General features: G+C 44.0%; 1 protein-coding gene across 2 annotated transcripts in view; it reads left to right on the plus strand.

Annotated features, from left to right (window-relative positions):
• PIGN (phosphatidylinositol glycan anchor biosynthesis class N) overlaps window positions 1-23,480 on the plus strand; it is a 1,076,629-nt gene that overhangs the window by 182,823 nt on the left and 870,326 nt on the right. For both annotated transcript variants that reach the window (XM_086965406.1, XM_086965407.1), the window contains exon 6: window positions 12,868-12,974. In XM_086965406.1, the coding sequence (XP_086821532.1) occupies window positions 12,868-12,974 (107 nt within the window). The remainder of the gene's footprint in view (window positions 1-12,867; window positions 12,975-23,480) is intronic.

Raw genomic sequence — 23,480 nt, forward strand, 5'->3', positions numbered from 1 at the left:
AAGTCGCGCAGCCAATGGCTCCATGGCTATTGCAAACAATAATGGAGACAGGACAACCCTGCCGCGTACCACGGGTGATTACCAACGGAGCTAAAATTACATCATTTAGTTGGAGCCTAGCAGTTGGGAGAGTATATAACAATTTTATTTGGTTGAGAAATAATGACTAAACCCTAGTCTAGTCAGGACAGTGAAAAGGAAGGACCACTCCCGAGAGTCAAAGGCCTTAGTCCCATCTAAGAGAGCTGACAAGGCTTTGTAGTTAGGGTCTAGGTAATGTAAAACTGTGAAAAAAGTGCGTAGATTGTGGGCAGTAGACCTCCCTGGTATAAATCCAGATTGGTCTGGGCGCAGTATTTGCAATTTGCACACCAGTTGGTTTTCAAATGGGTGTGCAGTTTGTAATGCAACCTATTATTGATAAGCCTCATTGCAAATTGTCCCTTGGCAGGGTATCGAAAAGGACCCACCTAATGAATATTAATTAAGTAGATCACAGTTTGCGACCCTCTGTGATTAGCTGCAACTGCATGGATGGAGGTCTGCAAGGTCCCAGGACTTGCATTCTCAAATCATATATTTTTTTAAGTAGCCCACGTCCTTAAAAGTAGCAGGTGGGGTTTTTAAAACAAATTCTCAATTAGGAAGACAATGGATGGAGCAGGTAGTCGTTCTCCTTTGTGTATCAGTTACCATCCCAAATTCGGTATTGGTAACTGTTTGTGACAGCAATCGTGGTCACAAATCATTGATACATATTTTTCTCAAAATTATCTGAAGGGTCGCACCTTTCGCAACCCTCTGTTTGCCACTGAGAATAAAAGCTCTTTTGTGATTTTGGAGGATTGTTCTGACTCGTAAATGGACTTCTGTAAATTGTAAGAATCCCTTTGAGGGGACAAACCCTAGAGTTTACAACCATAAAAGGGCTTTATAGCAGGCCCTCTGTCCCTTTTTGTGTCAATTACTTTATGAATGAGAAACTAAAAGCTGCAGGAGCTGTGCCTCCTAAGATTGAATACCATTTCAAAAAATCCGCTGTTACTTTCTTCAGGTTTGCTTTACTCATTAGTTATAATCTCCTTCTTTATTATAAGCCCCCGGTCTGATATCCTGTGTGTGCATTACCACCATAAGAGAAGACTGGAGTAGGAGTTGAATGAGGAAGGGCGAGCAGAAAACAATTTGTTTTCTATACCTGTGTATTTATGTCTCTTCTGCCACTGTCTTGGCTTCAGAACTAGTAGTGTCCACCACACTGGCGTAACGAAAAGTGAGGGGACCTCCCTGCATGGTACTTAGAGGGGCCCCCTCTGGGCTCAATCAGGAGCTCTACAGCCAGAGTGCAGTGCCCAGGGGGCCCCTTGGAGCTAGAGGCCCCCCCGCACCGCGGGGGCTGCGGGGGCCTGTGTTACTCTCCTGGTCCACCACTTAATGAAAGGGGCACTACACGTAACAAGATCCATAGAATATAATTGCCCTTCAGATTGGGAAGAGATATTTTTGTCACAGATACTTCTAGCTGCAGGTTCCTCACCCATTGAGTATTCCCAGGTGCCAGACTGGATCTAGATACAAATCCATATCTTTTCAGCGCAAGTTAGGGGTGCTGGCTCCATTTTGGCACTGGCAGCAATGCCAGGGTGAGATCACTTGAGCCATATAGCCCTCACCCTGAAACACTGACGTCACTTCACTTTTTTCCACAAGCTTCTTTCTAGCTTTACCTCACACTCCAGTGATTTTTCTCAGAGATTTTCTTTTGAAAACTGTTTTTCCAGTGCAGTGCACACGGAATGTCACTTCACTTTTTTCCACAAGCTTCTTTCTAGCTTTACCTCACACTCCAGTGATTTTTCTCAGAGATTTTCTTTTGAAAACTGTTTTTCCAGTGCAGTGCACACGGAATGTCACCTTGGAAAAAAATGTGCATTTAAGATGTGTCACAACTTTAATAGATAGATGTCCATTGCTGACCTCCATGAAATCTGCTTATGAGGAATGGGGTTGAAGCATGCTTTGAGGCTGTGTGAGAAATACAGTTTTATCCACTACAAGCCCAAACCTTTATTGGCCCATGTTCACAAAGACCGTCTGGCTCAAAGCCAGTCATGTTCCATTTTGAGGTCTCATCAAAGACGTGCTTTTCTTCATCAGTGAAGTCCTCTAGAAAAAAAAGGAATCAATAGGAAAAATAAAAAGAAGACGAAGTACTAAGAAACATCCCCTCATTAACGGTGGAGGTCGAGAGATAAGTCCCATCTGCACCCTCCATCTCCTATAGAGTACTCTCGACACTATGGCTGGTTGATATTATCCCACCTGAGGAGCCTTTTCTTACAGCGGTGCTGACGTCCACGTAGGGCTTCCTCCGGCTTTTCTGCTGCCAGTACCATATGTTGTTCAGAGACAGGCTTATCTAGACATATTGGTACCAAGGGCTGACCAACCCTCTTCCTTCATACAGTGGTGGATGAAGCAGCATGGGCTCTCCACTAGTGCCCCATAAGCGCAGTGTTCCTTGGTAGACACCTCTGCCATCCACAGGATAGCTTCAGGGCTATGACCTTCACCGGTAGCCCCTCCTCTGGCTTCAGTACCAAAGGTGATGCCAGTGCAGCCTACAGAGATGCAAAGAGAGTACCTCTGATTAGACCTATATTACTTTGTCACAGAAGTCTATCAAAAATATTGTGGAGCTGGATACTATAGAAAAGAGAAAGGACTGTGATTACTTCAAAACATTATTTTATTATTTTTCTTTTCTGTTTTTGTTTTTTCAGTTTAACTGTTTATACATAAACTAGCAGCCCGTCCCGACCTTGTCCGGGAGCAACAGATTTCCCTGACCCCCGCTAGCCCCAACATTGTCCAGCAGCTCGGGACCCCGCCCGTCCCGTCCCCGCCTGCCCCGACATGGGTCCCCTTACCTTAGCCGCCACTCCTCCCGCCTGTCCGCTGCTCGCACCGCCGCTGGCCTGTCCGCTGCTCCTCACGTCACCGGTCCTCCCCTGCGCCATGTCCGCCGCTCCCTTACCTCAGCCGCCGCTCCTCCAGCCTGTCTGCTGCTCGCACCGCCGCTGGCCTGTCCGCTGCTCCTCACGTCACCGCTCCTCCCCGTGCCATGTCCGCCGCTCCTCGTCGCGCTCCTGGACGCTGCTCCTCTTCTCTCTCCTGACGTGAGCACGCACGTCGCGGCTGACGCTACTTCGGAGGGACTACTTTTTTTTTTACTGTACATTTTTTAAATACTGTTTTAAAAAAAAATTATATAGCCTATAACCATCTACACACCCTGACGATTCCAACGGTGTATCGGGTGTGTGGATTGGCGCTGTGGTTCCCGAGTTTACCCGCCTCAAAGGCTGAAAGTTCTTCCTTTATTATAGTAGTAAAGATACAGATTATTTTGTGACACGAAAACATATTCATAAATAACAAGCTTTCAAAATAAAGTGTAAATTTCATAAAGTGGAATTGGAAGCAAAACACCCCTAACAAATCATCTTATCCTATTGCCATTCATTCTATCATGCATACCTCTACATTCACTACCCTTTCTAAAAAGACAAATATAGACAGATAGACAGAACCTTACATAAGACTAACACAAAATATATTGGGTAGCCCTCTATAGATGTGAAGAAGAGAGGTCTTACCACTTAGTCATAAACTGATCTATACACTGTTTTCCAATTTGTAATAATGTCCAAGTCTTTGGTGTGTACGGCCTACGTACGTTTCGGTGATAGTTGATAGTTAAATCACCTTCTTTAGGGCCAGAACATAAGACTAACAATTAAGACAACACATAAATACATCAATTAAAAAACAGGGAGTGCTTCAATTTCTATTTGTATTAATCGGGACAAATCCATGTTCTTCCACGTAGTGGACTTTATAAGGGAACCGTTTGCCACAGGTATAATTACATCTGAGTAAAGAGATAAGCTGATTTTATCTTCAATTCCAGGATTTAGGTAAGGGCCAAGTCGAGCGCTTTTTTAACAAGTTGCCTTTCAATTGTAACTTCTTCTCATATTTCTGGTCGTAGTTCTATTCTTGTTCGGAGACCAGTTGTTAAAAATGTATCTTCACACCATCGTTTTGTCCACGACGTGGTCTGTAACTGGGGGTTCCTTGTAGTTGAGCACCGTTGCCATATATTTTGTGTTAGTCTTATGTAGGGTTCTGTCTATCTGTCTATATTTGTCTTTTTAGAAAGGGTAGTGAATGTAGAGGTATGCATTTTAGAATGAATGGCAATAGGATAAGATGATTTGTTAGGGGTGTTTTGCTTCAATTGCACTTTATGAAATTTACACTTTATTTTGAAAGCTTGTTATTTATGAATATGTTTTCGTGTCACAAAATAATCTGTATTTATGTATAAACAGTTAAACTGAAAAAACAAAAACAGAAAAGAAAAATAATTAAATAATGTTTTGAAGTAATCACAGTCCTTTCTCTTTTCTATAGCATCCAGCTCCACAATATTTTTGATAGACTTCTGTGACAAAGTAATATAGGTCTAATCAGAGGTACTCTCTTTGCTTAGTTTATTTTCTTCTCCCCCTCTGGACCTAAAAATATATTGGGTGAACTCTTCCTCTTGTCAGCCTACAGAGATGCTCCATTAAAATCAAGATCCATCCTGATGAGTTCTAGGAGGGATGCCTAAAGGAGGACGAATACAGGCAGGAACTCCAGCAAGACACATCCTCACATCATCGCTCTTGGAAGATATTGTCAGCTCCTATTCAAACCCAATACACATATTTCTCACAGTATGTATGTCAGCAGTCAAGCAGCCAACTTACTGCCTTTTCCTTCTTCAGATAGAGCTGACATTGTAAGATCTCCTGCAGAAGACAGTCTCCCTTCTATTCGACTTTTGGTTTACCCTCAACTTGCCCAAGTCTGTCAAAGACCACTCTCAGCAGCTCCTGTTCAAAGGGTCAGTACTGATACGACATCCCTCTTCCTCAGGGGATTCAGAACTTTCAGGATATGAGTCTGATGTTTTTGGAGGGTGTTCAGTATCCAGTCCTGAAGGGTCTTCGCCTGCTGGGTCTGCTGGCTTCCTGGATACTCCTGGTCACTTATGCACTCTGGCATATGAGGGCTCGACAGTGGTGCCTTTGATGCCAGTAGTTCCAGCACAACAGAGATCTTTCAGATGCCATTAACACCTTCGCTGCAGTGGCTATTCCGCCGCAGCGCTAAGGGGGCGGGGCGGCCACGTGGCGCGCCCATGCTGGTGACGGAACCGCTCCGTCACCAGCCTCGGTTGAGCTGTGCTCATGATGGAGCGGTTCCGTCATGGCCCCGCCCGCTCAATGGAACGCCTAGCGCAGGTGCGGAATCCGCGCCACGCAGGCTCGGTGAGCGGACCATGACGGTAACGCTCCATCGTCAGCACAGCGCTACCGCGGCTGATGACGGAGCGGTTCTGTCATCAGCATCAAAAAGGTTAAAACCTCCTAGGACACTGTGAAGGATCTGTGCTGTGATAGGTGGAGGAGCACATGTCACAAGGAATATCCTTCCACACTCCTCCAATGGTGACCATAGAAGTGACTGAGGCTTTCACCTTCAGATGGTGAGTGCATCTTGCGGAGCTGGAGATCAGAGGACTTTGATCTCCGGATTGGAAGGTTCTTCACATCTGCCTGCTCAAACTGCAGCCATGTTGCCCATCCTTGAAGGCATTCCTTTTTTCCTCTTGTGGACAATACATCCAGATTGTGACAGACACCATGAGCACAATGTAGTACAGCAACAAACCAGGAGGAGCAGGGTCTCAGCTTGGGCGTGGAGAAGTGCTGAGGCTCTGGGAATGGGCACACCAGTATGTAATCTAGTTATTTGCCAACCATCTGGCTGGGTCTCTCAGAATCCGAGCTGACAGTCTCAGTCAGCATCATCTTGTTGACCACGAGAGGTGTATTCACCTATCAGTGGTGTGGAACATCTTTGCCTTATGGCACCTCCTCAGGTGGACCTCTTTGGCACTAGAGACAACACTCATTGCACATAGCTCTGTGCCTTTCAGTATCTGTTGCAGAAAGCCATGGGTTACTTGTTTCTGTTGCAGTGCAGCTTTCCCCTTCACTATGCATTTCTTCCCATACCCCTAATTCTTCAGTTTCTGAGGAAGTTTCTCCAAGACTGGGCCCAAGCGAGCCTCATCGCCATGGAATGGCAGAGAAGGGTGTTGTATGCAGACTTACTGAGACACTCAAAGTGACCCCCACTCCACCTTCCTCTCAGGCCGGAACACCTCTTTCAGTCATGGGGGCAAGTACTGTATCCAAATCTCCACAGCCTCTAGCTCCCACTGGAGTTTGTGTTCAATCTCATTTTATCAGCCCGTCACTCATCCACAAAATCAGTCTGCTCTGGAAAGTGGAACAGATTTGTTGCTTTATGTGCAGAGTAGAATGTTGTAGACCCTTTGAAAGCTTGAGTGTCTAAGGTGTTCGGTTTTGTTCTGTTCTTTTCTCAGCAGTGCTAAGCAGTTGGCATCATCAAGGGATGCATCACCACCTCATCAACATTTATCTGCTTTCCAGATCAGCCAGCACTTTTCAAGTCCCCCATTATCAGGTCGTGGAAGGACTATTTCACCCTTTTCAATTCCCACATTATCATGTTGTTGAAAGAACTGATTCAAAGGTTTCCACCGACAGCTTGGTTATGCTCAGTGGGTCTTGTTTTAATGTATTTTGATGGGTGTTCCTTTTGAACCCACCATTGCCAGTTACATTTGTTAATTTTTAAAGCTGTTTTCCTCATAGCCTTCACTTCCATGCAGTACGTCAATGAGTTGAGTGCATTGCGTGTGAGCCTACCTCACGCAAGCTTTTCCCAGACGAATTGGTTCTCAACACTACTCCCTTATCAGAAAAGAGCTTTTAGACAGAATCTGTGCTTGTTCAAACAGAGCAAAGACTTCAGTATTAGAGCTTGGCAGGGGTGTTTCCGTGGCTGACATTTGCTGTGCATTGACATGAGCTTCCCTTCAGACCTTCACAAAGCATTATTGTCCGGATTCAGAGGTGAGAAGGGATGGGCCATTTTGCAGCCTTGGTGCTCCAGGATTTAAAGTAAAGAATCTACATTTTGAAGTATCCATCAGAAGGAATAGTTACTTACCTTTGGGATATATGTTTTCTACCTGCAGATTAATTATAGGTTCCACCCATCACCACAATCTGAAGGAAGGTCATAGGCCACATTAAATAGCTTCCAATTTAGACTGTTGCGCTGCACAGCCTCACACTAATTGTTTCCTTCTCTTTGCCTCTAAGGGCGCAAAAAGAATTGGGCGGGGAGAACCCGGTGAGCGCTATATGGTTCCAGTGATGCCATCTTGACATCACTTCTGGCGCAGAGATGGACCGGCACCCCTACTGGTGCGGGAGAACTATGAATCTCTCTGCAGCTTTGATACGGTCAGTCATGAACTACTAGTTGACTGTCTGCAGGATCTAGGGATTAGTGATTCAGCACTGTTGCTGCTAAAATCTTTGCTTTCAGGATGCCAACAAGTGGTGTCACTGGGTATGTTTAACTCAGGGTCTTACCGCTTGTCCTGTGGGGTTCCTCAGGGTCTTCTTTGTCCCCCACACTGTTTAATCTTTACATTACACCGCTTGCTGCTTTGATTAAATCCTACGGACTGTCCTTGGGGTCTTACGCCGATGACACACAAATCATAGTCTCATTGGCAAAAAATGAAAGTAATTCTGACAATAGATTTAACAAAGGTATGAGTGCAGCCAGTAGTTGGATGGCCAACCACTGCCTGAAGCTGAACTCCTCCAAAACAGAGGTTATTCAGTTCGGCAATATTCCAGTTTTTTTGGTCGTCTAGATGGTGGCCTTCCGACCTGGGCACTGCAACCACGCCAACCTCCAAAGTAAAAGATTTGGGATATCTGCTGTATGGTGAGCTAAAATTTAAAGAACAAGTTAACTACTTTATCACTTCCTCCTCCTTTTTCTGGCTTAGAATTGTAAAGAAAATTGAAGAATTTCTTTCGGCTGATCTATTGAAAGCAGTGGTTATTGCCTTTGTTCTATCACGACAGGACTATTGTAACAGTCTCTATGTCAGCCTACCGAAGGGTTCCCTTAAGAAACTGCAGACCATTCAAAATGCGGCTGCTCGCTTTCTCATAAAAATTCCCAAATATCAGTCAGTCAGGATCTTCATTAGACAACTGCACTGGCTTCCTGTTTGCCATCGCATTACCTTCAAGGGTCTTTGTCTGGCCTAAAAAACACTTCATGGAAAGGCCCCAGCATACCTCAAGAAAAAATGTGTGCGGTATATTCCGAGCAGAACATTGCATTCTTGTTCAGCTATTCTGCTGAGGGTTGCTTCCTTCAAACGCGCCACCTGGGGGGGGTAGAAGTTTCTTCAGAATTACAGCCCTCCATTGGAACATCTTTCCACTTGAACTGAAAACAGCACCTTCACTCTTGGTTTTTAGTAAGAGCCTCAAAACCTGGTTATTTAGACAATGATTCTCATGACACCACTCAGTTTTCATCTGCTTCCTTCTGATCGGTACAGCGCCAAGAAGCCTCCAGGTATTCGTCTGCTTTATAAGTTGTTTCATTCATTCATTCATGGAAAAGTTTAAGGATCCAGTCTTCCACCTGATAGACAACAGGCGCCCTGTAGGTAGAGAGAGTATTCTCCAGCAAAGACTGTTACCCAAGGTTGGTAACCTTTTGTTCTGTACCTTGTCTGAGTTTTATGTATTTAACATAGTTTGCAACTTTAACTATTGGACAGAAAAAAAACTTGTATTTTCACACTTAGCATCACTCTATGCTAACTTCCGCCTTCCATGTTTATATTTTTGCACCCCATATTTTAGCCCATTATTTTGGGTTTTATCATGGTAGAAGATGCTGCGATAAGCCAACCAGCTTTTCTGCACTATTTTTGGGACTTATTTTTCTATGAAGCTGCCTCCTTGAGAAAAATGTCTCCTTTTGGTTGCCCATCATCAAAGCACTCACCATCATTTACAGTCCAAAAAGCGAAGGCCTTGAATATTGCTTACTTGCGGCATTGTAACCATTGTGAATTGCAAAACTTCCTGCATCACACCATGGTTTCCACCAATAAGCACAGTCCTCTGTATCTGTTACCACTAAATGGCACCAAACTGCTGAATTGCCGTCACCTGACTGACCCCTCCTCAGTACTCCATCTGATATTTCTTCGCCTCTATCTCCCCTTCTTCACACATGAGGGAGCAGCAGACTCTCCTGTCTTACAGTTCTGGGGCCCAACTACATTGTCATTTTGGTGCTCGTTATATGCTATTTTGAGATTGAGGCTTCCTTCGTATTTCCTTGGAACCTGCAAAAATGGTATTCCTTGGAGCTAATATTTCATTTATAACTAGTTCATCTCTGCAAATCTTCTCACATCGATCCTCCTTTTAATCGACAGACGCCAGGTCGGACTGGGACAGAAAATAGGCCTAGGGACCAAAATAATAGTGACCTCTAATTGCAAATTGGCGGGTAAAATAATTGTCCCACATTTGTAAATCGAGCAACTCTGAACTTTTTAATTCATGCTATGTAAGTGGATTGTGACTAGTGCAAAACTACACATAATTGTGCTTGTTACAGGCAATGTTTGTGACAATATTTATTATATTCTTTCTCCATCAAAAAGATAAAAACATTGACTTGTTCCTGCTCTTCTACTCACAAAGTGCTCTTTCTCCATCCTTTATGAGATAATATCGACCACAATGCACCTTATTCATTCTCTCAATCTTGGCCTACTCTTTTCCTCTCTACAAATCCACTTCTGCTGTTCCCCTTTGAGCTTTAAGTGACTGTGCCTTCTTGCTGTGGAATAGAAAATGTTAATTGACAGGATACACGTAGTACTTTACAACAGGCACAAAAAAATCTGAGAGATATTTTATGATACCACAAAACGGGCACACATGGAGCCACAATCTATCCCACACTGTCTTGTCAGACTGACCTTTCTGGTACTACCAGATTGACCTATAGGCCCGTTCTGCCCTTCATCGACAACGAATACTGCTGCTGAATGCCTTTCTGATGAGCTTTGCTGTGGAGCTTCCAGAGAAGATATCTTTTGTTATGCCTGGCCTCCCTTATCCTCTTTACATTTTTATTAATTGCTTCTTAACCCTTTCGATGCTCATGACGAGCTCAGCTCGTCATGATGCACGGTTGAGCTGTGCTGATGACGAGCTGAGCTCGTCATGAACAATGGGAAAGCAAAGGATCCAGCACCGGGGGGGAAAACACCTAGCAGTTAAGTAAATTATTCTTCAAGCAGCTGGAAACTCGTAAGACCTTGCTGGCATAATATTCTTCTGTAATCAAACTTCCCGAATCCACCTGGTTGGCTCCTCCAAATGAGCGGGGAAGCCAGTAATGCTAATCCTCTTCCATAAGACTTGGGGCACCTGAAACTTGACAGCGCCTGGATGTTTTCACTTGCTTGTTCAAGAGAATAGTTAGAAAGTGTGACAACAGCATGGATGTCTGTCTATCTCACAATTTCAAAGTGTGTGGGAGTTGTATAGAACCAGGGTAGAGTAAGAATGGGCAATATTATGTTGCCTGTTCTCATTGAAAAACCATCTCCGAATTAGAGAATTGTTTAGCCCTTGGTGTGAAAGCTTTGCAACTGTCCTGATGTATGAGGTGAACTCTTTGATATGAGGTGTTACAAGACAATCAATAATGAACCCCACCAAACAGCATGAATATAAGTATTTCCATTGGCTACCTCTAGTCAATGCATGCCATACGTTACTGCTCGGCCTCTATAAGGTGAAACATATCCAGTCCTTGCCACCAAGGTGATCTACCATTGGCCTTGGAAGGACCCTGCACGGCTCATACTCTGGCGACCAGGAATCAGTGCAGCTCTGCCGATCATTCATCTTTCACTCCGGAGCGGCACCTACATATCTCCAGTAGGACAATGCTTCTCCTTTGGGGACCTATGATGCTCTTCCTCTCCTCGTCAAAGTTAGAGGAGTATAGCGCAGTCTGATTTCAATGATCTAGCCCAAGACTAAGCTTTGATCGGTTGATCACCCCCGTTCATCCTGAAAGTCAAAGTTTTAAGTGGAGGTACTGCATTCCCTGGGTCAGTAGTGATACCTATTAGAAGGATTGCCTAACTGTCTGTGAGTTGTGCAGGCGATGCAGAATGGACCTCACATTCACCATTTTAAGTCTGAAAGTGCTCATTATTTCTAAAGAAATTTTTCAATTGTGATAGGAATTATTCTGAATTTCTAAAAGATTTAGAGTAATCTTCCTAATTGTAACCTTCCTACCCAAGTATTTATGCATTGGGTTACAATCAGAGTTGTTTCTCCACTTTCTGCAAGTCGGACAGTTGCCTTTGACCATGAAGTTGTGAAGATTCAATGTTTGTAGTTGTTCAGATAAGTGAGAAAATGGAATGGAATGCAGCCAGTGTAATTAGATAAATCAGAGCGAATAATGAGTTGTTCACACCGATTCAACCTTTTCCATCCGTCATATATATGTTTAGCGCCACCAGAGTTTACCAAGCCTGGTTACCCAGAGGTTTAACTTCTCACGCTGTCTGTGGTAGGAGAACTCCGCAAAAACAAATGCTCGTGCTTTTGAAAATTTATGTTAGGTCCTGGGAAACCTCCAGATCTCTTCAGCTTGCCTCAGTTTAGAAGTATTGCTTTTGTGAAGGGAAATACCATCAGCAGACATCATAATAAAATACTCTTTTTCTCGAGGTGGCAGCCTCTGTACGATTGTGTGTCGATCACTTTTGAGCCAGCAGGCGCAGGACAGCTCTCCATAGACCTTCTGACTGAAAGGCATGCTCTGATCAGTGTACCAGTATGTATTGCTCACAACAATATTTAACATTTTAATCTGTAGTCATGTTTCTCCAGTACACAGAGGCAGGCAGTAGTTTCATAACCCTGGCCAAACTTTTCCCAGAAATAATCCTAAACCTTTTACCTATGATTGTTCCCCTAGAGATAAGTCATATTAAACCCCTTTTGGTTGACCAGTGGGCTGCTTGAGCTCTTCTAGTATACCCTACTGCTGAAGGATAGGCTTGCCAGAATTCAAACAGGAACACTACAGGCACCACATGGCATGTATTCCCTGCCAGACTGATTGCATTTTGAATCAAATAAGTTATTTTCAATCTTCTTCTCAGGATGCATTCTGGTAGATTTCACCAGAACGTTACTTTAGAGACTTACAGTCAGAGAAAGATGTAAGGTGACTTTGGGGGGTGCACACCTTCTGTAAACAGACCTTCCAGGATCTAATGTGCAGAAGCCATGCCAAGCTCAACAAGGCTATGTTTGTAAACAAATGTTTCCTTGATTGTTCACTGGTTTATTTTGATCTGCAGCAACACTACTCCTGGTAGTGCTAAGGGTTGTCTTCTTACCAGCCTCCAATCTCTGACTCGTTAACAGACCAAGTTAGGATCTGCACACTGAGGTGGGTGAGAAAGATCCAGATGTGGAGGTGGAAGTATGTCTGCTGTACTGGTAAAGACTATGTTTCTTGTAAAAACATTAAGAAAGGTTCCAGCTTTGAAACATGTTGCACATCTTCCTTCTTCTTGCTGAAAGGAGGGAGGCTACGCACGCCACAGTTGGCATGAAGAATGCAGGAGTAAGCCTTATAGGAAAGTTTTCCAAATGTCTTTCAAATTCAAAATTACCTTTCTTGATTTGTAATCATTTTTTTAAAGTTTTCTTGGTAAAAGTTAAGACTACTGTATTCTTCTTCGTCGGACATGACCACCATTGTCCTGTTTTCTAGGTGCAAGTGGGGACCATGTTTATACGCATTGTTATCCTGCCGATGAAGAAGACTTTGCAGCACAAGATGCATCAAAACTGGATACTTGGGTCTTTGACAATGTGAAGGTCAGTAAACAATCATTTATTGGCCTTATTTATCAAGAGGATGCCCCATCTTGAGAGACAGCTAGCCTACTTCTGCCCTACAAAGAAAAACCACATGCATGAGTTGAACCTACTATTCTTGTTTATGTATTTCTAGTTTGCTTCTAGTAGGTGTTCAAAGCTTTATATAGCATGAATGTTCCTGCAGATGGCCCAAAACTGGCCATATATCACTTTTTCACTTATCACTATTCCTCTCCTTGCTGCTCAGAAAAGGTCTCAGCACTCACATTTTCAGCCCTCACGGAGGCTTTTCTCAAGCCATATCAGTGGAGCTCAAGTTCACATTTTTCCAAAGTGATGTATAATGGTACAGAAGCCCAAAGTGCATAAAAGAAAGACTCCTTGTACATTGTACTCGGTGAAGGAAGAGCAAATCAATCATATTACTACAGCAATTCATTTTCTAAATTAAGTGGCAAACATCACGTAGTTGAAAAATACGTGTTGAGTAAAGGATGTTTATGTGTAACCCATGGATATGCAGGTTATGAACTAACCATAGTTCAGGGACCATTAGGGAGAAAGGTATAGAGGTGAAGTGGAGACAGGGCAGGTAATCCAAGTGGAAGGTTTGAACACATTCTAAATTGAATGTGACTATTTTCTGATATTTATATTATCAATCTGTTACCTATCTAACACAGGGTTACATTTCAGTCGATCATGTAATAATATATATTTTTAATGAACTTAGGTTTGGGCTGTTATTCCTTCTCCTCTTAATATGATTTCCACGAGAAGGCCTTTACCGCTGCTGTATCACATGGAGTGCTCCATTCCATTAGCGCCTGTGAAACACAAGAACGCCCTACTAGATCTTCTCTGGGTGAACATTGCGGGGGTAATTGGATAGCATGAGGTGAACAGCAAGAGAAAAGAAATATTGGCAAAGACAATAGGTCTGCTCTTGACGGACTAGAAAATGCTTCGAACAAGTTCAGTATGATGGTTAATGTTTTATTACAAGATCATTCATCCTGCAAGAAAACTATGAATATGACTTTTATTTTTAAAAATCTTGGCACAATCTTTCATGAATGAAAAACAAAAGACTTTTACTTTTTTCATCTCCTTTTTCCATATTTTCCTGATAAACATCTCCATTGCAGGTACTGCAGTGGCTAACATCTTAAAAGGTTCCTATCCAAAAGTCGGTCTAGGTTGATGTCTGCTAGGTAATTAGTTGTTTTCGCGAATCACAGAGCGGGTTGTTATCCTAGCGGCATCGTGGAGAACTAGGTGTATCTCCAGGGCATTTAAAGAACAATAATAAATGTACTACAGTGAAAAACAATGACTATATAATGAAGCAAAAATGAAATGTATATACATTCTAGAAGAAATAAGACTATGCTGCTGGTGCCTGTTTACTGGAGCGCAGCACAGGTGATGGAAAGGATGGTTGCAGTGCATATTGCTGCCTAAAAGTGAAGTACGCAAAAAAAGGTCTAACTAGAGTATAACTACACGTCTCTAGAAGTGAAGAGAGGGTGGTGAGCATGTGTTCCTCCTTTCCAAATACATATATGCACACCCGTCAGTAGGTAAATTCCTTTTTTGAAGGTAGCACAGTACATTATTTTTAGTTTCCACTTAATTTATTCCATTTTTTAGAGTAAAATGGACTCAATTAATTGAAAAATAAAAGTACAAATAAAAAAACTGCTTGTACTTCAACCTATTTGTACTGTGCTACCTTCAAAAAAGGAATTTACCTACAGACAGGTGTTCATATATGTATTTGGAAAGGAGGAACACATGCTCACAACCCTCTCTTCACTTGTTCCCTTTGAGGCTCAAATGTCCAGAGCCTTGAGCAAAACTCTAGGGATTCATATGCAGACCCAGGATCTCTGGACCGTCCTCTCTTTTTTCAAAAACACGTCTCTTGAAGTCAAGGATCCCAGCTGATAGTCTGGTGATCTATAAATGTGATAACTGCTGCTTAAAAAGCCATACACGTGTCAGATGACACAATCCTGCAAAAATACTTTGATGTGCTATGTGGTAAGAATCTCTGCAATAAAGGTAATGAAGGAAGAAGAAAAGGATCTTGGCACAGACTTTACCTCAGTCCACTCCAGATGGGCATCCAGCCCTGGTGTGCCACATGTACCACAATAAATGTGCAGAATCTAGGAGTCTTGATGGACTAAGAGATGTCCTTCGCCACAAAGTTAATATAGTTGTCCGATGCATCAATCTGCAGCTTCCACTCCGCCGGAATATACTCTCATTACTTCGTCTTTCGCCACAAAGTTAATACAGTTGTCCGATGCATCAATCTGCAGCTTCCACTCCTTCGGAATCTACTCTCATTACTTCGTACCAACCATCGAGTAGAGTTACCAAGAGTTCTGGTGATGGTGCAACTGGATTACTGCTGCACCCTCATCACAGGTTCACCAAAAATGCAAATTGACAGGATAGAATGACTCCAAACTCTGACAGGCAGACCGTGCGGAACTTGTGAAAACATGAACAGATAAAACCTGTCTAGAGAGCCTTGGCTTTCAGTGGGCACGAGGATCTGGATCAAAATCCTCTCTACAGTCCACCTGGCCAAAAGACCGCCAAAAATCTGCACCACATTACACCACACCCAATAATCATTCGAAAGCGTCAAACATGGAAACATTACGGAGTAGAGGGCCCCAAGCTGTGGGACATACTGAATCTGACCCCGAGGGCAGAGCTAAACTACAAGCGATTCAGGAAAACCCTGAAAACTGAACTGTTCTGTTCCTCCTTTACCTCATCTCCTCACAAATGTGGGGAAGTGATTGGAGAATCTGAGGACCAAGGTTTCTTTGCATCTACTGGAATCTAAATCCCCCCCCCCCCCCCGCCACTCCACCCATCTACCTGATAACCAAAACTCCTGTCTGCAGTACTCTGAAGTTTTCAAAAAGTGACACACAGAACTTTATAAATGGTATAAATAAATTGGCAAATGCTTTCGGAAATCGTCAATGACTCACTTTTGTTAGAGGACCTCCATCTAATTCTAGCCACCACATGATTCTACAGAGAGTGTTAATCAGCTTGGAAACATGAGACCTCGACACTTGCCTGAACAGGTCTACTCATCATCCCTTGCTGCCAGCAATAGTGGAATGTGGGCCAGACTGCCTGTACCGGGCGTCGGGTATTTTCCATCAGGGTGGAAGGCTTGGGACATTCGGGACGGTTTTGCAGTGGGAGGGCCAGTTTTGGTACTGCTGGCTGGTTTTGCAACAGTGCTGCAATATCGTCCCCCAGTAACTAAATTAGCAAGTAAGCATTTCCAGTCTCCTGGCGCCAGGTAGTGCTTCCCTTGGGGCAGGTCCAAGTGGCGTAACAAAACTTGAGGGGTCTCCCTACAAATACTTAGAGGGGGCCGCAATGCTCTGGACACAGTAAGGATCTCTCAGGTCAAGGGCCTGTGCACAATCCCGAAGTAGGCCCCCTGGAACTCGCCCCTCCCCCAGGCACCCGGTGCTTGCGGGAGCTATTGTTACATGATTGGCTGGTCCGAGAAAATTGCCAGGGATGCTTTGGGTTCCAAGTCCGACCCTGAGTGGATTGCAAGCATGTTTGTAATGTTTTTATTGGTAAAGATTTTAGAGGTTCCTGTACCCCCTCTATTACCCATTTGTGTTGAATAGCATAGTATCGCTGAGAATGTCAGGATAGTGGTAGGTTGTTAAAACTGACATCTTACCCATTCGTGTTACTTAGCATAGCATAGCATCGCAGAGAATGTCAGGAAAGGGTACATTTGTTATAATGGACATCACTAATATAGGACACACCAGTTAATTATACCTTATGCACCTCAAATCACCCCTGGTTTGAGCCTGAGGCCAAAGAAAATGTGCCCCAGTTTGAGTTTGAGCAGGACTTTGCCGGCCCTCCTCTTCAGCAAGCAGCGACATTCTCCTGCTTATCCCAGGCCCCTGTATAAGAAGGTGCTGGTCCCCCTGCAGGGATAGCTCTGGCAGTGCTCTGCTCCTCTTCTTGGATTCCAGAATGACTTCCCACATTACCAGTCCTCACTGCCTGATTTTAAAGAAATACATTCTCAAGCCACGGTCACTCCATACTAAGTTGTGATTGATGCTAAGTGATCATTTCTTGCTGCACACTGAAATCTAAAGGATCAAAGGGGCCTGCAAATGTGGTTAAAAAGGGCGAGCCCCAGGGGGCAGGCTTGTGACATTTAAAAAAACAATAAAAAAAACCTAGCCCCCTCCTAACTGCTCTGAATGTCATTACAGGATTGGAGTGACCTACCCAGATTAGCAAACTTGACAGTTGTATAGCACACCCAATTATCCAGGCCTACAAAATAGTGGGGGGGAAATAAAATGGAAGAAAAATAATTTACAAAAAATTGTGGGGAGTTGGAGGGGGGAGGCAGCAGTTTTCATTGCTTGTCCATGGCACCAGTTGCTGCCTGCTGCAGGTAGTCAGTTACGAACGAACAGGCAAATGTAGCAGCTTGCATTGTTTTCTGTTTGCACTTACAACCTTGCGGCCAAAAGTAATATCCGAATGGTGCAAGGCCTAAAATGTATGCCTCTTTAAGGACACCGTTTGTATTAGGATATTTTTAGTGAGCTGCCACCGTGCCAGGCGAACTTTCAAAACACACCTGCAAAACCATTCGGACAAAAATATCAGTGTTTGAGAAACCTCATCAGTATCAAAATGCAAAATGTTAAAAGTTGGGTGTGATTGGAGAATGATGGACTTCTTAGATACCAGTGTAATTGTTCTGCTTATTGCTTGTTCAGTATAATTATTTCCAGGTGTTTTGAACTAATGATTATGCAGCATTAGCTGACATGCTCACTAGAGCTAGAAGTGGAACATTGGTGCTTTGCTTAAAGTCTAAATCTGCTTCTGTGCAGACAGGTTTAAAACTATTTCCATTTCGTTTAAGAAACAAAACACGTTAGATGGATTGAGTCTGTTGTTCCTGAGTGCCTAAGGCACGCCTTAGCAGCAATGAAAAGTTTCTAACTGGCCTCCTGCTCGAAGCCATGTTAAAAAGTGTTTCCCGCGAAGTCCTACTGTGGTTCCATCGATAGCCTGCCCTATGTTCTTTAGTGTACACCGACGACAAAACACATTTTTCAAAATTAATGTATTAAGAAATATAGTCAAGATCTATAAAATCCCCTGAAATATGCTAGTTGCTATTTGCTTTGTTTCCTCATTTAACCTCTGAAGTATCAATAAGATTGAATTAATTATAAAATTGTGAAACTGTTTCTTGAAAATGGGCAATACTATTATTTGGATATTCAGGAGCAAGGGCGATGAATCATTACAATTGCGCATGTGTGAGACTGCTCTGGGAATGGATTGTTTCCGGGGCGAGGCATGAGTCTTTGTACGGACACGTACATGGGACACTCCAAATGCGCTCATTTGTGAATGGAGAGCCAGTGGAGCTCCTTCAGTTGTGGTGTGATGTGAGAGCGCGTGGGAGGTTGATAGTGATTCTGGCTTCTGATTTCTGATTGATCTGCAGCCTTCTGCTGAGTTTGTTTGATCCCGGCAGAGGTTGTTCTCATAGTCCAGCTTGCTTGGGACCACGGCACGTGTTACGGTTTTCCAGGTGCATTTTTTTAAATCTTCCTCTGCAAGTTCAGGTTATGGAAGCATCAGGCAGTGATGGCATTGACTTGGATGATCATGTCAAATTTTCTTTCGATGATGATCCAGAGGTTCTTGGCGTGGATGGGTGTCGGTCCTAGCTCTGTTGGCCACCGGTTGTAGTCCTAAGATGATGTGCTCTTCACAAAGATCACGATTTCATTTTTGTCTGTTTTCAGCTTTAGATAGTCAATCTTTATCCAGCGGACGATTTTAGTCATGCCGGGTTTGAGCTTGATCCGGGTACTGGTCATTTTGTCCATGAGGGGGGGAATGAGTTGCATGTCATCAGCATGGGTAAGGGTGTTAATATCATTAGAGTGGATGATGCTGACTAGAGGGATCATGTTTGCATTGAAGAGGGGCAGGCTCAGGGAGGATCCTTGTGGAACTCTGCAGATGAGGTTGCGGGCGTCCGACATGTACGGTGCAAGTCTGACTGATTGGGTCCTTCCAGTCAGGAAGGAGTAGATACATTGAAGTGTTTATCCTTAGATTTTGATGTCATGATGCAGAGAGGTCCAGGAGGATGAGGACCGCCTTGTTTCCTCTGTCCAGAGTTATGCGCATGTCATCCGGCGTCAATGAGGGCAGTTCACATGCTATAGTTGGGTCTGAAATCAGACTGAGTGGTATCAAGTAGTTGGTGGTCATTGAGGTTTCTGTTGGTGATTATTTTCTAGACCTTGGCCAGGAATGGTAGAAGGAAGAGTGGTCTGTAGTTGACCAGCGTCGAAGGGTCCATAGAAGGTTTCTTCAGCAATGGGAGGACAGTTACGTGTTTCCAAGCATCTGGGAAGGTCGTGGAAGAGGAAGAGGCATTCAGAATGGGTGTGAGCATGATGCTGAAGGGTTGGAGTCCTCTGGAGTAGGCGTGGTGGGGGCAGGGATCCGGTAGGGCTCATAAGTGGATGGACTTCATTGTGGCGGTGGTTTCATCTGTGTGATGATGGGCCAAATGGTTAGATTGTTTCTTTGGATCAGATCGGAAGGCGTTTGGCGAGGTCTGTCAGGTTTGGTTGCGTGCTGAAGTTGCTATAAATGGTCATAATTTTGTTGCTGAAGATAGAAATCTCTGTGGGTCATGTAGAGAGTTTTGAAAAGAATGTGTTTAGGGATTGAAAGCCAGTGAAGTGTCCCCATGAAATGTGTGATAAGGGATTCTCGGGTAAGTCGAAGTTCAGGCTTATTGATATATTTTGAATTATTTGAAGATGAGACAGATGGTTAGCTGGAAAGCCTAAATATAGCAAATTGCAGTAATCCGGGTCATTTTTCAAGGGACATCTCTAAGATGGCCTACGACTGCATGGTATAATAAATCCCACACTGGCATCCGTGTGGGTTTATTATGCTGAGAAATTTGCTGCCAATGTTCCGAGAATTCAGCAACGCCTTTATGGTGCCGTGGAGTTCGTAATGACAAACTCCCTGAGCATATACTCTTCATGACTTTACTGCACTTACAATATCTAAGAATGGACTTAGACACTGTAGGGGTACAGTGCTCATGCAACTCTACCAGTGGTATAGTGCACCCAGCTAGAAGGGTGTTTTACCTATACCATAGGCAGTGGGTTACAGGCATCGCACACAGGTATATGTGGCATGTCGACTCTTCACTTTTCTATGCACCGAAACACGCAGTTTGCAATGGCAGTGTGTGTGTGTTAAGGTACAGGAACCCTAAGAGCGGTGCAATATATGCTGCAGCCCTTAGAGGCCTTCCCTGGACACAGTGCCCTTGGTACCCATGCTACTTTTTACAACGGACTTACATTTGTCCAGAGAAGTGCCAATTGGGGGTAAAAATGTATAGTTTTGGGAAAGAACACAGGCCCTGGGAACCTGATTGGCAAGGACCCAGGGCACATCAATAGAGGGTTTCTGCATCAGTGGGGGGGGGGTACTGCACCAGAAACCCACTTTCATACAACTACTGTTTGTCTTGATGAATAAATGTATAAGGGAATTCTTTTCGAGAGAAGACGGTGATGGAAAAGACGTGACACTGATATTTTGCAGATTTGGGAGAAAATTGAAAGATTGGGGTCAGTAAGGGAGTCTAAGTTGCGAGCCACCTTAACTGGAGTGCGTAAGTATCTAATTCATTTGGCCACCAGCTGGTTGACCAGGCAGAGCTGTCATCTGTATTTAAATTGTATCCATCAACCGCTGTGCAAGGGACATTTCTCCAATCTGGTTCTATTTGATACATATTCAGCTTTTGACAGTGTTAATGACCTAAGTTTTCTTCAGTATCAGTCTGCTCTTTGAGTTGCTGGGACACTTCTACAGTGGCTTCAATCTCATTGTCCTCTTTCACCTTTCTATTTTTTTTTACCCAGAGGCACTTTTAAAGAATCCACAGTTTTTTTATGGTTCCACTTAGGAGAGTGTTGGATTGTGACTTAACACCATTTCTGCGATTAGTGTATGCCTCTTTGAGAATTTTCCTTGACTGGTATCATATTTAGCCTGTCCAAGAAAGGAAGGACAAGGTTTTGGCACTGAGTGACAGGGAGGAGGATATCAAGCGCTGGGCTGAGACCCAATCAGCTGTGCCCTGGAAGGGGCAATTCTGTGTTTGGTGCTACGTTCCTGGTGCACCTCACACATCTGACACCAGCAGCTGACATGAGGTGTGCTGATGTGGCACCGCTGCCAGTAAAGATATTCTGGTGTGAGACGCCGGCAGCTGACATGAGGTGTGCTGATCTGACACCGCTGCCAGTAAAGATATTCTGGTGCGAGACGCCGGCAGCTGACATAAGGTGTGCTGATGTGACACCGCTGCCAGTAAAGATATTCTGGTGCCAGACGCCGGCAGCTGACATGAGGTGTGCTGATGTTACACCGCTGCCAGTAAAGATATTCTGGTACGAGACGCCAGCAGCTGACATGAGGTGTGCTGATTTGACACCGCTGCCAGTAAAGATATTCTGGTGCGAGACACCGGCAGCTGACATGGGATGTGCTGATGTGACACCGCTGCCAGTAAAGATATTCTGATGCGAGACGCCGGCAGCTGACATGAGGTGTGCTGATGTGACACCGCTGCCAGTAAAGATATTCTGGTGCGAGACGCCGGCAGCTGACATGAGGTGTGCTGATGTGACACCGCTGCCAGTAAAGATATTCTGGTGTGATACTGCGAACTAGAAGGCAGTAGAGCATAAAAGTCAGCAAGATGGTGCACTGAGATGATTACAGTTCTGAGGGTACCTTTTACCTTTATTGTTATATTTAAACCACTCTCGTCGGCCCTGCAGTACACAGGGAAACTCCATAGACATGTCAGGCCCCTGCTCAGTGAGTAACTATGTTGCATTTGTCACGGCCTCGCTGAAAGGGTTCGAGAGAACGACTACTTTATGTATTCACAAGCTGGCTCTGGTCCACTTGAAAATATTGCTGGGGGTGGGGATTTCATTTGGTTGCCTTTTTATACCTTCATATGCATGTCTTTAGCTTGCTGATTAGTTCCAGGCTTGGCGGGCTGTCGCCCTTTTAATTGTTTTGCTTCTTTTGCAACATTGTTTCGGAACTGACTGGATTTTCAACAAATTAAGCACCTGCCCCTAAGAACAGTCAAACCTGGAGAACTCTGTTATCTACTCACATAGACCAGTTCACCTCTATGACCAGAACTTCGCTGCGCTCTCTCCCAGATGGTGGTGTTTTGGTTAGTTTTGTTAAACAATATGGAACCTACTGATAATGGTCTCCCATTCTGTTTCCTGTATTATTGAGATATCTCCTTATGTATCCCATTGGTCCTGTTGGGCTCCCTGAGTCAGCTCTCTTTCCCTGCAGTTCCCTGACATCTTAGAACCTGTCATGTATCATAAGCGTAGATGTTCGGAGGGTAGTTGTTGTGTTCTGTAATCTTCACTTCCCAAGTACAATTCTAACTAAGTCTAAATCTTGGGCAAGCTGACACACTATTAATAAGGCACAAAGGAATCTCTGTTTTTATTGACAGTGCTGGCATGGAATGTGATGGTTTCACGGCTGCAGCGGAGCGGCATAAGGGAATCTGGTGTGCGACTATTCAAGAGAAACAGTCAGTGAGTTTGTTAGGATTTAATTGTGCCAGGGAGAGTCATGTATTTGCCGCACAGAGCAGTCCCCGTGATGCAAGCCTCATCCCTGCTACATCAGGTGGCGAGGAGGCTAGAAACCTGATTTCCATCGGGAGACCTTAGCCTGGGATGGGCTTTCCTGAGACGGCGAACCTGACCCTAGAGAACTCAAGAATGGGTACTGGATGAAGGCTTCATCGGGTAGATTCTCCTAAGTGCTTCAGATGCCCTACTCCTTTCTGCAGCTGCATATAGAGTTGGGGAAGAATAGGTTCTATGTGTAATCTGGATCCACTGGACGTCTGTGAGATACTAAATAGGCGAAGAAAGGCACGTCATCACGATAGGGCCACCAACCAGCGTGGGGGGGGGGGGGGGGCGGGAGCAGTGGTTTCAAGGAGGCAGCTATCCATAAAATCGTATGCTTTATCCTCTATTCATCACTCCTTGATGGTTCCTTCTTCACCCATCTCAACTCCCCTTGGAAACACAGTTAACTTGCCATTGGTGTTTCCCAATTGGTTAATAAAAAAAATGACTTTTCATATCTCCAACATCACATGTCAGACTTTATAAGGAATAATCAAGGTTCAACGTCGTATATATGCTATGGGAGTCACTAATAACTGATTTAATGAGATTTTGAGGACATACATAATTATTTTTAGCGATGCAGATGTAAAAGAGGAAACTAACCATATTAAAATTAGAACATAGGCATGCAGTAACTATG

The sequence above is a fragment of the Lissotriton vulgaris genome, chromosome 4_1 (assembly GCF_964263255.1).
Source record: "Lissotriton vulgaris chromosome 4_1, aLisVul1.2, whole genome shotgun sequence".
NCBI classification, from domain to species: domain Eukaryota; kingdom Metazoa; phylum Chordata; class Amphibia; order Caudata; family Salamandridae; genus Lissotriton; species Lissotriton vulgaris.